Below are 17,777 nucleotides of genomic sequence, written 5' to 3' on the forward strand. Positions count from 1 at the left end.
ACACCATAATGAAGTGATCTGTTTGGAGGATGCCTTACTTGGTTGCACTAAATAAGGGTCTGCAAATCGCATTCCTGAAAATTTCTTATAATTCCAGTTTCACGTCATGTATTTAACTTTAAATAATAAGGATATTAAACGTTTTGTTTGGATTTTCACAGGAGAACACTTATTTAGTTTAATTAAAGTAGAACAAGAAGGGAGATTTAGCGGGGTAACGGAAGGGCACTTGGAGGAAGATTTACTATGCACTTTCATTGTCCTTGTGTAACGCAAGACAATACAAGGGAACGCACGTTTTTAAGTGATGTTTACCAACTCGATATTTGTTTTCCCTTGCATTACTTTTCATCCGCAAAGTATCGTTTCATATATGAATATGTCAATATACATGGGTTTGCACAAAAATGGTGCGCTATTCCAACTTCAGTGTAGCTATGAGAAATATCTGTGTTTACCCTTGTTACTTCCTCCTTACATTGTTTGCCCATCAGAACCTTATTAAGTAAACTTACAAGGAGACATGTTTAGGTCGACAAACCTTTGGACCACGTTTTGGGACTTCCCAGTACGAAATATTTTCTTTGCCTAATCAATCAACAAATCAATGTGCAATCAATAGTTAATAACAATCAATAAGATCCAATAATTTAACACACCATGACCTTTCAGTCCACACCAGTTTAATTAAGCGTTAAGATATTTATTTCCCTATTAGTTACAATCTAATATCATGTCTGTTAATCTCAATATCAATAAATCACGCCAAACAATCCTAATTAGTATTCAAAGCACGACTTAATCAATGCATCAGCTATATTCAATTAGCAATTAGGCACATCATTAATATGAATCAACAGTCTCATTAGTACATGTTACAACAAAGCAAGAACTCAGTTATTTGTCTATTTGCATAAGATTAGTGAACCCCTTAACTAACCTCAAATTAGCATCCGCATGTTGGGCTTCATGCAAAACATTTTAGTGAACCTGAATTTGAAAAACATCTAAACTAAGGCCTCTATCAAAATAGCAGTTGGTACCTAGAAAGTAAAGGCAAATAGACAATCACAATTTGCATCAGATAGTTACCAATCCAACAGATCAGCAAGCAGCGTCAGTCTTCGTCCTCAGGACATCAGTTCACCGGCATTAACAAGGATAGGACAGGGCAAAGTCTTAAGAAAACATAGCTAAAGAACAGTACTTCCCTCAGATAGAGGAGAAGATAGCATCAGGCAAGAATAGTGTAGAGGATGGTTTAAGGTATCAAAGCAAACGCTAAAAGAATAATAGCTTAGTAGCTCAAAAGGGGAAATGTAATGGCGAACTGGCAAAGTGGCAAGTGGAAAGTGTCTCTGTTTCTTCTTGGCTCACGTCGTTAAATCAAAACTGTCTAACTAGTCCCTAATTTCTCATTGGATAAAGTTTGGTGCATTGTTATCTCTGTCCAATAATTTGGTAAGCACCTTGATAAAATTTTCCAAACTCACAGTTCTCATGTCACGGATTGGTCCGTGGTACTGACGTCTTCAACGGTTGGAATGTTAGGTAGAAAATATTACACTTCACGCTCCAGTCAGTGTCTTCATTGTCTTCTCCTAGTACCGTTAACCTTTCACCTGTTACGAATTACACTGTTGCAGCTCGCAAGAACATCGCCTTGAGCAAGCCCGTTCTCATGAGAGAGAATTTACTACGGCTACACACACATAACTTCTGGAAAAATACAGCTTTGTGTCCTTCAGGAAAACAGCACATTACACATTAAAAAATACAGTATAATATGAAGCCAGGCAGCTAGGCCTAGACCCTCACGAAGCTAAGGCCCTTCTTGTCAATAAAACAAACTCTTAACACATAACTCTAATTATGATATACTAATACAAATTCAAAAAATTATTCCATAATAATTCAGAATTAATAAGCCTTTTCATTAGTCTTTGTATACATTGGTAGCCACTCCTCGTGGGCACATTTCAAACATGTGCATTATTTTCTATGTTAACACATTTTCTAAGCGGCTTCATCACACAATATATTGCAAGCTATTCATATTAATATTGCCTTTAAGAGACACACTCCAACAATCCCTCCTCTGATGACTCTTGTCATCACAAAACCTTTTCCCACAAATTTTACATCAGCTAAAATTCTGTCAATTCAATTTCCCCCTTTATTGGCTTCCCCTTGGATTTTTCGCTAAACAATTTTTCCCTTTCTTTTTCTTCCCTACTCTTATTATTTTTCGCCATATTCAATTTTATCCTTTTGCTAATTTTTCATGCCACCCACAATCCAAATAGACAAGCTATAACAATCAATATCCTCTGTATTATTTTAGACAATATGCCATGCCATATATTGCTAAACCAATTCCCCACTGAAGCAAAACCTTTCCCAACCTTTTCCCAAACACCTGGTTCTTTCAATTCCTTCAAGTCTGTACTATCCTTGGTCAAGTTAGTAAGCATGCTTCTAATCTCATTACTATTATCTATATGCACAACAATACACTCATTAAGCATCCCACAAACTCCGCCATTTTTCGCTAAAAGAATGTCTAAAGCAAGCCTGTTTTGAAGAGTCATAGCCCTCTCCACAGCAAGTTCAGTATCCATCAGGAGAATAGCCCCTGAAAAATTTGTCAGCATGTTATCCACAATAGTAGACAACTTTCGAATCTTTATCGAATTCAAGATAACTCCCACTGAAGGAATTATTGCCCCAAATATGTCTCCCACTACACCAGCAGCTGTCTCTCTCTTCTGCCTAGTACGATGTAATTCAGACAATTTCGGAAACTTCTTTAGATCGTCAGTTTGGTATATCTTTGGGAAAACTATCCCCAAATAACATGTCCCATACCATCCCTTTGGAAGACGGTAATAAGCATTAAGCCTACATATCTAGTAGATCCCTGGGTTCACCGGATCCTGTCCATTTTAACATGAACGTCCATTTACTCTGAAACAAAAACACATGCTTACATTCACTCATTCCCACAAACACGCTGTCATAATATGATTTTGGTCTAGATATGCAAAGCTTCCCTACGTGTAATGCATCTAAAGCTAACTTCCCTTGCTCCCTACTTGCACCATAACTCTCACCACTAGCAAAAGCTTGCTGCTGCAACCCTTTTTCTAATTTACCCTTTAATGCCCTCCTTCTATCCTCCGTGTGATCTAAAAAGCTTTTCTCTACAGGGGTAAGCAAGCATGTAAAATTATTGCAATGTGCATAAGATGTACTAATTGTCAACGTCGGCTCAAAGAATCCTTTAACTAACCTTATACTATAGTATCTAGCTACCCCACTCAAATCCTCTATTATAGGCACATAAGAAAACAAAAGGTCACGATTAGAGTTGAAGTATTGGATCTCCTCCTGGTTATAAAATCTTGTTAGTAGCAGACTACAGCTTATCCCATATGTTAACGGCAAGCTATGATAGGAAACCCCCTCTTGTACCGAAACAGGAATCTGCATGCACACAAAACAATCCTTCGCTTTATTGTCTCAACATACTTACTCGGCAAGCGATAGAAAATGTTAGTAGAAAGTTCCCCTTTTGCATTAGTTCCCTCATGCAGGTATTTCTCATCCAGCTCAAACCTCTCCCAAGCTGTTAGTCTAGTAGTAGTTTCAGGAACTGTAGCATTGTTAGCAACACTCTTATCCATTAGTCTCATACCCACTATCACAACCACAACACCTAAACTAAATCTCAAATATCTACATCGCCTACTCCCTCTATTATCCTGTCTAGTGTTAGCCATGATCTGCAGAGAATCATAAAGTGGAAGATAGTTAATTCAAAACAGTAACAACAGAGGATGTTTAAAAATGTCCCTCTCTCGCAGCAAAGTTAAAAAAACAAAATCTTCTTTCAGCAATTATGTACAGCTTTCAGTTTCACTCCCAGGACCCTTTGTCAATTTCAGTTAGCAGCTTGTCAAAATCTTCTTTCAAAAGTCAATTCAGGTATTCAAAGTCTCATCCGGTAAATTCTCAGTCTCTTTTTTTCAATTTCAAATTTGGCTCAAATCTTTACACCAATTCAGTCTCTTCAGCCAGACTCAGGTGTCAAAGTATTGACCTCGGACTTCTCGATCAAAACAGAACACCAGGAACTCCTGTTGCCATTCAGCTGTCGTTGCATACGCCCATTCAGGACCTGCGTACCTTCTATTTGCTACTCTCTTTCTTTTCAATCTGCGATCACCTTGCAACTCTCCTTCACTTAGATCTTCTTTCATTGTTGTGTCAACTTCTTCCTCTATTGCATTTCCAACAACCACTTCTCCCCTTTTCACTTGCAATTTTGGCCACTTGTCTCCTTTATGTATCTCTTTAGTCTTTGATCTTTCCTGTGGCAACCCTTCTTCCTCTCTTTGCTCTATGGTGTTTTTGCTTGACTGACCTGCAATCTGCTCAGGAGGAGTCTGGACCCTCTGACTCTTCTCTACCTCGGCTCCTTTGCCTTCTGGGTCTGTCAAGTGCTCTGGCTCATTCTCATAATCGTCTACTTCTGGGAGAACCTCCCTCTGACTAGGCTCGCCTACAGCCCCATTTGAGATAGGCTCACCGTCACCTCCCTGAATCTCTTCTCCTTCTTCTCTTACTGGAGTGACCAAGCAGTCTTCATCGGGCTCTCCTTCTGTCTCAGTTCCCCTTCGATCACTCTTCGGCCCTGAGACTTCCTTGCCTGTTGTTGGTACTTTCAACAACTCAATTCCTCATCAGTTGGACACGTCACCTTTTTTGTGTGACTGGCATGGATCCAGTTCGGAACTCCTGCACATTTCACAGCAGTGGTAGTTATTAGTATTACTTGCTAGGGTCCTTTCCAACGTGGCTCCAAGCACGTCTTCCTTACACGTTTCTTGATGACAACCCAATCACCAGCTCTCAGGTTGTGTCCTGGATCATGAATCAGTGGCAGGGTTGTAGCTTCTACCTGGTGAGAAAAAGAGCGGACCACATCCATCAGCCAGACCCTTGCAGTAGTCCAACACCATATCATCTGTGATATTCACAAGAGCATTTGCGGGCACCGCGGGCAGTCTCATAGCTCGACCCTTGAGGATCTCATGTGTAGACAGTCCCGTCTTCTTGTTAGGTGTATTTCTCATTGACATTAACATTAAAGGCAATGCGTTGGGCCATTTCAAATTTGTGGCTGCACACATTTTCGCCATTCTCGACTTCAGGGAACCATTCATCTGTTTCACTAGTCCTGATGCTTTAGGGCGGTAGCTACAATGCAACTTCTGCTCAATGTTCAGTGCTGCACACAGCAACCTAACCACCTCATTGTTGAAGTGACTTCCTCTATCTGATTCTAAAGAGATCGGGAAAACGAAACGTGGTATCAATTCCCTAAGCAGCAGCTTCGCTATTGTGAGGCTGTCATTCCTGCGTGTAGGATATGCTTCAATCCAATGACTAAAGATACACACAATTACCAACACATACCTCAAATCGTCACACACAGGCATCTCAATGAAATCCATTTGCATTCTGCTAAATGGACCTGCAGCTCTTCCAATGTGGCTCAAATTCACCACTGTCCCTTTCCCTGCGTTCATCTGTTGGCAGATGAAGCAACAATGGCAAATCACCTCTGCAGCTTGACTGAACTTTAGTTGAAACCAGTCAATCTTGAACAACCTAATCATGGCATCCCTCCCAATGTGTGCTTGACCATGATAAAACCTTGCAAATTGTGACAAGAGACTGTTCGGCAAGACCATTTTCCCTTCGTCTGAAATCCACAAATCATCTGGTCTTTGTACGCATTGCATCCTAACCCATGAACGCTTCTCATCGTTGCTGGCATGTCCCTGCAACAATTTCAACTCTTCTAACGTGTCGATTACCCTCAATGCGTAACCTGTACATGTCTCATTTTCTTGTTCAGGTAACATTTCCATTGATCCTTAAACGATATACAGTTCAATGCGCAAAACCTTGAGACTTGATCCGCATATCCATTTCCCATTGAAACAAAGTCTTGTGACTTCAGGTGTGCACTGCATTTCACCATGGCAATTTCATGAGGTAACTGAATCGCATGCAACAATTCCTTAATTCTTTCCCCATTTTTGACTGGTGTACCAGAAGAGGTCAGATAACCCCTCTGTGGCCATAGCTGGCCAAAATCATGAACAATTCCAAATCCATACCGACTATCAGTATAGATAGTGACTCTCATCTGAGAAGTAGCTCAGCTACTTGGGCGGAATACACCCCTTGAAGCCAGGACGCTTCCAGGATACCAGAAATTGTGCATACAGCATATCCAGCTCTCAGCACTCCTACTGAGTCTCTCAAACATGAGCCATCAACAAAGATAATTTGGTCATTTTCTTCCAATTGGGTATCCTTAATATCGGGCCTTGGTTTGGTGCACATTTCTGTTACCTCGAGACAATCATGTTCTACATCTTCCAGTTTTTCAACCTCTGTATTCTCATTTGGAAGCAAAGTCCGGGTTCAATTTTATACATCTCTTTAACGTTACATTTGGTGACCCCAATATAATCGTTTAATATTTTGTCAATCTTGCATTTGTCATGTGCTGCGTTTTTGTTTGTGTTAGGAGGACTTCAACTGAGTGAGGGACCATGACTGTTAAAGGATGTCCCATCACTATGCCTTCACACTGTGTGAGGCTTTGTCCAACTGCTGCTACTGCATGCAGACAACCCATGTAAGGCTGCTGCAACTGGGTCCAAAGTAGCTGAAAAATATGCTACTGGTCGGTTTGCACCTCCATGGACCTTTGTCCAAAGACAAAGACCATGCATCACATTCATGACAAAACAGAACAAAAGACTTCGTATAATCCAGCATACCCAAAGCTGGAGCCCTACACACGCTTTCTCTCAACTCAGTGAACGCTCTCATTTCCTTCTCTCCCAAAACTATAACATCCGGCCCCTCTTTTACCGTCAGTCTCACCAATGGCTTGGAGATGACTGAGAAATTTGGGATCCACTGACGACAGTATCCCACCATTCCTAGAAACATCCTAACATCTCTCCGTGTTGTTGGGGGATTCATATGTAACACTGTAGTTATTCTTCCTCTGGATAACTTCCCTGACCCTTTCTCAATTTGATGACCAAAATACGTCACCACTTTCTGACAATATTGCAATTTCTTTGGGGATACCTTGTGCCCATTCTTTCCCAAGTGATTCGGTAAGGCAATCGAATCATACTTGCACTTGTCCCTTGTTTTGGACGCGATCTATAAATCATCAATGTATTGCACTAGAGACGATGGGAAAGGCAGCTCTAATGACTCCAAATTCTACTTTAATATCTGATTGAATATGGAAGGTGATTCTGAAAACCCTTGAGGATTGGACACCAACTGTAGACCTTGTCCAAGAATTTAAAACTGAAGAGAAACTGGCTGTCATCATGAAGAGGCACAGAAAAGAATGCTTGGGACAGATCGACTACTGTGAACCATTCCGCATCACATGGAATCTGAAACATAATCACAGCAGGATTTGGGACTACTGAGCAACATTTCACTACTATGTAATTGATCTTCCTCAAATCTTGGACAATCCGAACCTTCCCACAAGGCTTTCTAAGTCCCATTATTGGTGAGTTATATGGACTGCTCATCACCTCCTTCAAGACTCCCTGTTTCACAAAGTCTGCAATGATTTGCGCAACCTCTATAAGGACATCTTGCGCCATATGATATTGCAGTATCTGGGGGAACGCAACACTGACTTTGACTGGTTCTATTCCTTTTATCAGCCCTACTTCTTTCCCTGTCAAATCCCACACTTTTTCTTGAACTGTTCCCTGCAAATCTGCCGGGAGATCAGCCACTGTGAACATTGGGAAGAAGTTAATAAGAGGATATTCCTCATCTGTGGTCTCAGTTTCAGGCTCTGAACCCTGTTCGTCTGGGCCTCACTGTTTGTCTGGACCTCAATTCCCTCATTGGAACAGGTGATTGAACACCTCGTCTTGCAAAATAAGTCTCTTCTCAATAGGGATTCGGAACTTGAATCACAAACCACAAATCTGTGCAATCCTTGGAAAGTGCCAAGCTCAACCTGAACCGAATCTGTGATCAGGTTAGTCAGGAGTTGGTTTGCTACTCCTACTACCTTAACTGTCCGTCCCGAAAGAGGCAACTTCGGAACCTCTGCACTTCTGACTGTGGAGCGTTTAGCTCCTGTGTCAACTAAGAATGAAACCTTGTGACCCATAACCTTCCCCTGAAAATAGGGTCCTCTCTGATCTACCTCTAAGGATGCTGCAAGCCTGCACTCTTCTCTGTCTGAACTCTCATCCGACCATTCATCGTTTATTCCATTCTCACCACGCAATGGGTACTGTTGCACTGTGTTATTCTGATTCATTCTTTGACCTGTTGAGGAAGCATCACCTGTTGCTGTTCTATTGGGGCTAAAGGCACTTGCATTTGCTGTCTAGGTACCATAGGGACCTGTTGTTGCATTTGTTGTAACTGTATTGGCTGTATGCGTGGCATCTGCACCTGCTGCATGGGTTGAAACCCTTGCATTTGATTCACATTATTCTGAAAATTTTCAATCTTGGTCCTTTCAAATTTTGGAATGTACTGACGTCATTGTTTTGTTGAATAACACCATCCTGCACCATAATTGGGCACTCCCGCTTCCAGTGTTCAACGACCCCACAAGCATGACAAGGTAACATCTTCTTCATTCCCTGTGCATCGTTTTGAACCAGTACAGTGTTCAAGTCTGGACTGCGGTTCACAAAACAGCCTCGAACTCTACCTCTCGCTTGCGTCTGAAACATCCCATTTCCCTGCGGCTGCTGCACCATCTGCTGTAGAAAACCTCCCTGCATCCCTGTCTGCGCTGCCTTAATTTGCATCAACATCGCTTTCTCCTTCAACTTTCTCTGCTTCAACTCAATCTTGTCACTGCAGTACTTCGCATACTGCAACACCTCATCAATCAGCTGACTCTTAATCATCTGGCCATCTCAGGTCTCAACCCTTCCATAAATCTAAACACAAGGTGATTCGTGTCCTTCACCTCAATAACCTCTGTACCGCTGTAATGCTTAAACGCCTTCGACAACCTCTCATAATAGGCATGTGTCGACTCCTTGACTTCCTGAGCCATTCGATCAATCCTCTGCCAATCAATATTCTTCGGTGAAACTCTGGTTTTTAGAAACTCAATCACCTTATAATAATACTTCATCACAGCAGGTAACGGTGCCCTGTGTTTCTGTCCCTTGCCGGTTCCTCGGTCGGCAAATCAACGCTCCTTTTTGCACTCAGTCCACAAGTCAGCTGGAACTATGATCTCAAAGAGAGTATTCAGGTCTTCCCAAATACATTTCGCAAGATCCACAAACCTGTCTGTCTGCTGGTACCACTCTACTGGCTTCTCCCTCAGCCTGGGGAAATAATTTGTAAATGACAGAATATCCCCTCTAGTCCAAGGTACATGGACAAGAACCCCTCCGGCAGTCTCTCTCATTGGTAACATCTTTACCGTACCAGTATTCGGTAATGTTTTAGATGGCTGTTCTATGCAATCACTCTTCCTCTTGTCTCTTTTCTTCACCCATCTGCCTTCCCACTTCTCTAAGGCTACCCATACTTGTGCACTCTGCAGTATCTCCTTGAGGTGGGCTTTCATTCCAGTCGACCTCATGTGTTTGAAATCCTTTGGCTCAAAATCTAATCTGTAACTTCTCTTCAAATGTTTGGTATTCTCTAAATCTACGCCATACTTATCTGCCAAATTTGCCAACCTTTGGGGCACCCTGCTCACTTCTCTGGTTATCTTTGGACACAAGTACCTGAATTCTGCTTCCGTGTATGACTCTAGCCTGTTCAAACCCATGCTCCCTTTAACAAGTTTATTGGCTTCCATACCCAACCTCATATGGTTCAGGTACTCTTCTCCTTCCACCCTCCCTGCTGCCACAGGAGCAGTCTGTGGAGTATTAAGCTTGTCTAACCAGTCGGTCAGCTGTTGTGCTGTTAAACCTTGCAATGAGATATTCCCAGCTTGCACTAAAGGTGTCTGTGGTACATTCGCATTCGAGATCTGGGGGTCAGCAGTCTTGAACCTGACTGTCTCATTGCATCTGGAGGAGCCCCAATCGGACTAAAATCTAACAAAGACCTAGATCCTTCAAATGTCGGTTCCACTGGAGTAATTCCTTGGGAGCATCCTACAAACCCTCCTCTTGTCATATTGTGTGTCATTACCCCTTGATCACGTACACTAGGTTTCGCCTGCGCATACAATGGTATTGGTGGACCAACCATAATAGGCAACGATATGGCATCTGGTGTCTGTCTGGTTCCCAAAACCTGTGGAAGACTAACTACCATATTCTGGCTTATCACTGCTGTCACGTCTGCTTGCGGTCCTGTGACCGAAGTACATCTCAGGATCATTTGCGGCTGCACCTGGGGCAGTAAAGGTGGAGTTGGCTCAGTCTGAATCAACTTTGGTCTCCCATATACTTGCTCTATCGGCATCATCAGATTTGTGGTAGTCTCTAAAATGGGTACATCCGGGTAAATCCTCTGAACATATGGCGGTTGCAACTGAGGTTGCATTATCGGTGTGGTGGGCACCCCAAAACTAACCTGCATCGGGACTTGTGTGGAGACAGGACTAACCTGTGTCGTATTTATTGTCTCCTTCTCTTGTATCAAACCTGTCGGACATGTGCTGGTACTCAGACCATATCCGTCTGCACATATGGTGGTGGACGATCATTCAGTAGTTGATTAAGGAATTCATCATCATCTGAGTCCTCTGTCCCTATCGAGGGCTTTCTATCTTCTTTGCCTCTTGGAGGACTTTTGTCAGGCTTCCGAGTAGCTTTTCTCCCTTTGTCTTCAACCTCTGGGGTTATCGCTGGAAACAGCCTAACTCCATCTGTTGTCTCTCTCCTCCAAACTCTCTGTGCACTATCCCATCTAGCCTCTGCTAGTGTCTTTTCTGCTTTCCTCATTCTCTCAAATTTCTGTTGCTGTTGTCATATAGCCATTAGTCCCCAAATTGGTAATGCCTCAAATTGTGCTGGCCTCGAAGGTGGCTTCAGCTCATTTAGTATCCTCCGCAAATATTCTAAAACCCTCAAATTGAACGTTCCATTCTCAGGAAACGCTAAGCACCCCTCTTCCTCTGTAGCTTTGCACCATTGCTTTAGCCAAAGACATGGCGTGAATGCCTCAAATTGTGCTGGCCTCGAAGGTGGCTTCAGCTCATTTAGTATCCTCCGCAAATATTCTAAAACCCTCAAATTGAACGTTCCATTCTCAGGAAACGCTAAGCACCCCTCTTCCTCTGTAGCTTTGCACCATTGCTTTAGCCAAAGACATGGCGTGACACCTTTTTCTTCCATTACAATGTAAGCCGGTGTACCCTCCGGCAGTGTAACCTCCCCTACCCTCACGGTAATATATACGTCTCCCCTCAAAGTGCTCTTTAAAGCCTTGAAAAATGTAATCTTTAAGTCTTTTATTCTTGTTCACAATCAAATCAGGAAGTGACTTTAATTTCCAGAACTCTCTTTGCCTACCTTCTCAACCAATTGCCTCTCACAGACGGCTGCCAATCCGTGTGCAACCCTTCTCACTAACCAACCTATCCCAGTGCGGCTCCAATGACGTCACACTCACACACACTGCAGCTGACAAAGTCTTGCGGCTTGTCTTTCCACCCTCGATTCACACAAACTAATGCAATATGTTGCAAGCACCAACCAAAATAAAACTCAAATTTGCCGGTTTACTACAGGAAAGGGTAACACAATCGTTTCAGAACTTTACAGAGATTTTGCTTAGCCTCGGCCGCTACTCTCTCCTTCTCAGATCCCGCACTCGTAAGCAAAATTTGACCCGCAAATTCTACTCTCGACTTGTCAATGGATTACTGTTCTAGTGCACTTTAGAACTCACTAAATCTCCATCGAAGTTTTCATTCACTCACTTTGACTCAATCTCGACTCGTCGACTTCACTATCGGCCTATTAAACCACACAAATTACAACATAAACCAAGTGTCTCATACGCTTATCAATATACTCCGGAGTCTTAGACCCCGCAGGGTCTGTACATCATCAACAACCACGTGGACAACTTTTTAGCACAAAGCGCCACATTCACATGGAGTTTGCCGACTCCATACTCTCATACTGCGGTGTACGCCCACTCCTACTAAAACATCATCATCTGGCCTAAAATCCTCACAAACCACACAATTCATCAGCGATATGCATAAGCTGTGCAAGCGTAAAACCTACTTCATTCACACTATCACTAGAACGCCCAGAACATACTCAAACTCCCTTCAGCAAGGTGTGAGATTCCAGGAAAGTCATTTGGAATTTAGAGACACATCATCCCTCCAATTTGCATCCTTGGAAATGGAAAAATCCACGAACCCCAATTTTCGGTACACCTTGCCTACCACCAAACAGCTTTACCTTGTACCATCCGTACCAGGACCTCAAAAGACCAACCCCATCAGTCTCTACCAAAACTGCTGATCTTTCATTCCGGTGCTCCAAAGAGCCAAACCAACCGCACTGTTACAAAGCTGTTATCAAACCGTGATATTTCATACTGGGGCCCCAAAGGGCCAAACCATCACCTCTGCTACCAAAACTGCTTGCGCGTCAGAACCTTATTAAGTAAACTTACAAGGAGACGCGTTTAGGTCGATAAACCTTTGGACCACGTTTGGGGACTTCCCAGTACGAAATATTTTCTTGGCCTAATAAATCAATGTGCAATCAATAGTTACAATCACTAGTTAATACCAATCAATAAGATTCAATAATTGAACACACCATGACCTTTCAGTCATGAGTAACCACACCAGTTTAATTAAGCGTTAAGATATTTATTTCCCTATTAATTACAATCTAATATTATGTCTGTTAATCTCAATATCAATAAGTCACGCAAAACAACCCTAATTAGTAATCAAAGCATGACTTAATCAATGCATCAGCTATATTCATTCAGCATTTAGGCATGTAATTAATATGAATCAACTTAGCAGCGTCTCATTAGTACATGTTACAACAAAGCAAGAACTCAGTTATTTGTCCATTTGCATAAGATTAGTGAACCCCTTAAGTAACCTTAAATTAGCATCCGCATGTTGGACTTCATGCAAAACATTTTAGTGAACACGAATTTAGAAAACATCTCAACTAAGGCCTCTATCAAAAAAGCAGTTGGTTTCTAGAAAGGAAAGGCAAATAGACAATCACAATTTGCATCAGATAGTTATCAATCCAACAGATCAGCAAGCAGCGTCAGTCTTCGTCCTCAGGATATGAGTTCACCGGCATCAGCAAGGATAGGACGGGGCAAAGTCTTAGGATAACATAGCTAAAGAACAGTACTTCCCTCAGATAGAGGAGAAGATAGCATCAGGCAAGAATAGGGTAGAGGATGGTTTAAGGTATCAAAGCAAACCCTGAAAAAATAATAGCTCAGTACCTCAAAAGGGGAAATGGAATGGCGAACTGGCAAAGTGGCAAGTGGAAAGTGTCTCTGTTTCTTCTTGGGTCACGTCGTTATATCAAAACTGTCTAACTAGTCCCTAATTTCTCATTGGATAAAGTTTGGTGCATCGTTATCCCTGTCCAATAATTTGGTAAGCACCTTGAATTTTCCAAACTCATAGTTCTCATGTCACGGATTGGTCTGTGTTATTGACCTCTTCAACGGTTGGAATGTCAGGTAGAAAATGTTACACTTCGCGCTCCAGTCAGTGTCTTCATTGTCTTCTCCTAGTACAGTTAACCTTGCACCTGTTACGAATTACACTGTTTCAGCTCGCAAGAACATCGCCTTGATCAAACCCGTTCTCATGAGAAAGAATTTACTACGGCTACATACACACATAACTTCTGGAAAAATACAGCTTCGTGTCCTTCAGGAAAACAGCACATTACACATTAAAAAATACAGTTTAATATGAAGCCAAGCAGCCAGGCCTAGGCCCTCACTAAGCTAAGGCCCTTCTTATTAACAAAGCAAACTCTTAACACATAGGGCCTGATTCCTACTTTGGTGGGCGGCGGTCGCCGCCCGCCAAGCGGGAACCGCCAGAAGACCGTACCGCGGTCAAAAGACCGCGGCGGTCATTCTGACTTTCCCGCTGGGCTGGCGGGCGACTGCCAAAAGGCCGCCCGCCCGCCCAGCGGGAAAGCACCAGCAACGAGGAAGCCGGCTCCGAATGGAGCCGGCGGAGTTGCTGGTGTGCGACGGGTGCAGTTGCACCCGTCGTGATTTTCAGTGTCTGCCAAGCAGACACTGAAAATCAATGTGGGGCCCTGTTAGGGGGCCCCACGACACCCGTTCCCGCCAGCCTGGTTCTGGCGGTGAAAACCGCCAGAACCAGGCTGGCGGGAAGGGGGTCGGAATCCCCATGGCGGCGCTGCTTGCAGCGCCGCCGTGGAGGATTCACAGGGGCAGCGGGAAACTGGCGGGAAACCGCCAGCTTCCCTTTTCTGACCGCGGCTTTACCGCTACGGTCAGAATTGCCCCAGAAGCACCGCCAGCCTGTTGGCGGTGCTTCCTCCGTCCCCTACCCTGGCGGTCTCGGACCGCCAGGGTAGGAATGACCCCCATAATCCTAATTATGATATACTAATCCAAATTCAAAACATTATTGCATAATAATTCAGAATTAGTAAGCCTTTTCATTAGTCTTTGTATACATTGGTAGCCACTCCCTGTGGGCACATTTCAAACGTGTGCATTATTTTCTATGTTAACACATTTTCTAAGCGGCTTCATCACACAATATATTGCAAGCTTTTCGTATTAATATTGCTTTTAAGAGACACACTCCAACACATGTATGCTGAATATTACAGCAAACATACAAATAGGAATGCACTTTTAAGGATAGTTTTCACACAAGAAGATATGCCTTTAAAGATTCATGAAGTTTTTTTGGGATCTCACCTAGCTTAAAAAAATGTGGCACAGCTGACAAGCACCGGTTTTGTAAACAGGTTGAGCCTTCTCTGACGTTCTGTGCAGTAAAGTGAAGAATTCTGAAGCCATTTCCTCTAATGTTGTCTAGTGCTTGCACTTTACAGGCTAGGGTAACTCTCTAGTTCTCAGTTACGTTCATGTACAGAAACAAGGTGCAATGAGTGATATATATGTAGTGTATATTCTGAGTCTTTATCTCTTCTTTTGGTGATGATCCCCCTAGTAAATATAGATAGGCTAGGACATAATGAAAATGCAGCAGTTTGGGTTGTATAGGTGTCACAATTACCAAAATGTATTTTATTAATATCAACCAAAATTAAAGGTTGTCCCACGCCCAAATATTTGTGCTGACATTTCCGGTTGTATATTTTTAACATATTTTAATTGCAGTCCAGTGTTACTTTTCTAAATGGTTTTATCACAGACTTCTACAATAAAGCACGGATGGATTTTTTTCCTCTTCTGGCGATACCAATTAGTCTATAATCATCTTAGTCACTTTAATCACGTTTTGATTATGGTGACATTTAGGAATAATGTGTGAGTCATAAAAGAAAGTTCCAAATCTGCAGTATACATGAAACAGAGTTTTGGTTGCATGGCCATTATGAAAGACAACTCCAACCTTGGAAATGAAATGGAAGCATGAATACATGTAATGATGCAGTTTTTCTCCATTTTATTTACTTTACAGTGGGATTAACTTCATCGACCTGATGGTGAGACAAGGAAACATTGATAACCCTCCAAAGACACCCTTGCTTCCCGGCTTTGAATTATCCGGAATTGTTGAAACACTTGGGGATGGCGTTAAAGGATTTGAGGTAATTTTTGCCTTAACTCACACCACATTGTAAATATGTGGGGCAGAGGTTAACTGATAATAGACCTCCCCCTCCCGCAATTTCAACGTCAAACCATTGAGCGAACCATATACTGAACTTCTCTACATACAAACAACCCCATATTTAATGAGTTATATTTGTACTTTCTTTTTGTTGTTAAATTAAATGTGTAAACATACGTTTTGAAGTACATCCTGCAGTACACACATTTCTCCGAAAAACCACCCAATATTTGAATGTACCCTGATTGGATTCCAGTTATCTACAAATATAACTGTTTTGGATTTTTTTTCTTAGTTGTTTCATGTTAGGAATATCAAATAAAAATATTTGTTTTCAAGTATAATTTTAGCTACCATCATTCCAATGGATGGAGATAATGACATTCCCTCTACGGAAGATATCATAAAGCAACTTTATAGTTTCATATGTACAAAGTATCCAGTGTTCAAAAGAGGATGTAATTATTAAATTTCTTAAGCCAAAGCACATTACATGTGTGTGGTGCACTATTTTATTTATTTATTTATTTATTCATGGTACTTATACAGTGCTACACTAGCCTCAAGTGTCCTTAACATAAAATGTTTTGCTACACGGAACATGACATTTCCAATAACTATATGAGTATCTACTGGAATCATCATAACTTGGCCTAGATATATGGGAAGGGGATCTGTAGTACAATTAGCTAAAAAGGTGTGCCTTTAGATTTTATGGATTGTAAATCGAATTTACATTGTTATGTATTCAGGATTTGGTTGCGTAGTCTGGGGGATGGGTAGGAAAAGTCAAAATTAGCGGTCTCGTTCTTAGTGGTCATTGTCTTATTCGTTTTGAGGACCTCCAGAGTCAGTCTCATTTGTTTCTCTTGATAGATTGTCTCCCTGTGATAATTAGTTGTTTTTATCAGCTATTAAAGTGTTCACTGTAACTAAAGTTTTTGTGTACAGGGAATTCCAAGGATTCTACTATGAGTGTGACTATATGTGAAATTCACAATGGGAGAGGCAGAACTCCAAACCATTTGTAGGAAGTTGGCTCTGTATGTGCTATTTCAAAGTAAGGAATAGCATGCACAGAGTCCAAGGGTTCCCCTTAGAGGTAAAATAGTGGTAAAAAGAGATAATACTAATGCTCTATTTTGTGGTAGTGTGGTCGAGCAGTAGGCTTATCCAAGGAGTAGTGTTAAGCATTTGTTGTACATACACATAGACAATAAATGAGGTACACACACTCAGAGACAAATCCAGCCAATAGGTTTTGTATAGAAAAATATCTTTTCTTAGTTTATTTTAAGAACCACAGGTTCAAATTTAACATGTAATATCTTGTTTGAAAGGTATTGCAGGTAAGTACATTAGGAACTTTGAATCATTTCAATTGCATGTATACTTTTCAAGTTATTCACAAATAGCTATTTTAAAAGTGGACACTTAGTGCAATTTTCACAGTTCCTGGGGGAGGTAAGTTTTTGTTAGTTTTACCAGGTAAGTAAGACACTTACAGGGTTCAGTTCTTGGTCCAAGGTAGCCCACCGTTGGGGTTCAGAGCAACCCCAAAGTTACCACACCAGCAGCTCAGGGCCGGTCAGGTGCAGAGTTCAAAGTGGTGCCCAAAACGCATAGGCTTCAATGGAGAGAAGGGGGTGCCCCGGTTCCAGTCTGCCAGCAGGTAAGTACCCGCGTCTTCGGAGGGCAGACCAGGGGGGTTTTGTAGGGCACCGGGGGGGACACAAGCTCACACAGAAATTTCACCCTCAGCGGCGCGGGGGCGGCCGGGTGCAGTGTTAGAACAAGCGTCGGGTTCGCAATGGAAGTCAATGAGAGATCAAGGGATCTCTTCAGCGCTGCAGGCAGGCAAGGGGGGGCTTCCTCGGAGAAACCTCCACTTGGGCAA

At 42.2% G+C, this 17,777-nt stretch overlaps 1 protein-coding gene across 2 annotated transcripts in view; it reads left to right on the forward strand.

Annotated features, from left to right (window-relative positions):
• Nucleotides 1-17,777, forward strand: part of VAT1L (vesicle amine transport 1 like) — a 1,079,371-nt gene that overhangs the window by 108,980 nt on the left and 952,614 nt on the right. For both annotated transcript variants that reach the window (XM_069216812.1, XM_069216811.1), the window contains exon 2: nucleotides 15,728-15,857. In XM_069216812.1, the coding sequence (XP_069072913.1) occupies nucleotides 15,728-15,857 (130 nt within the window). The remainder of the gene's footprint in view (nucleotides 1-15,727; nucleotides 15,858-17,777) is intronic.

Source organism: Pleurodeles waltl, chromosome 12, assembly GCF_031143425.1.
Source record: "Pleurodeles waltl isolate 20211129_DDA chromosome 12, aPleWal1.hap1.20221129, whole genome shotgun sequence".
In the NCBI taxonomy this organism is placed as follows: domain Eukaryota; kingdom Metazoa; phylum Chordata; class Amphibia; order Caudata; family Salamandridae; genus Pleurodeles; species Pleurodeles waltl.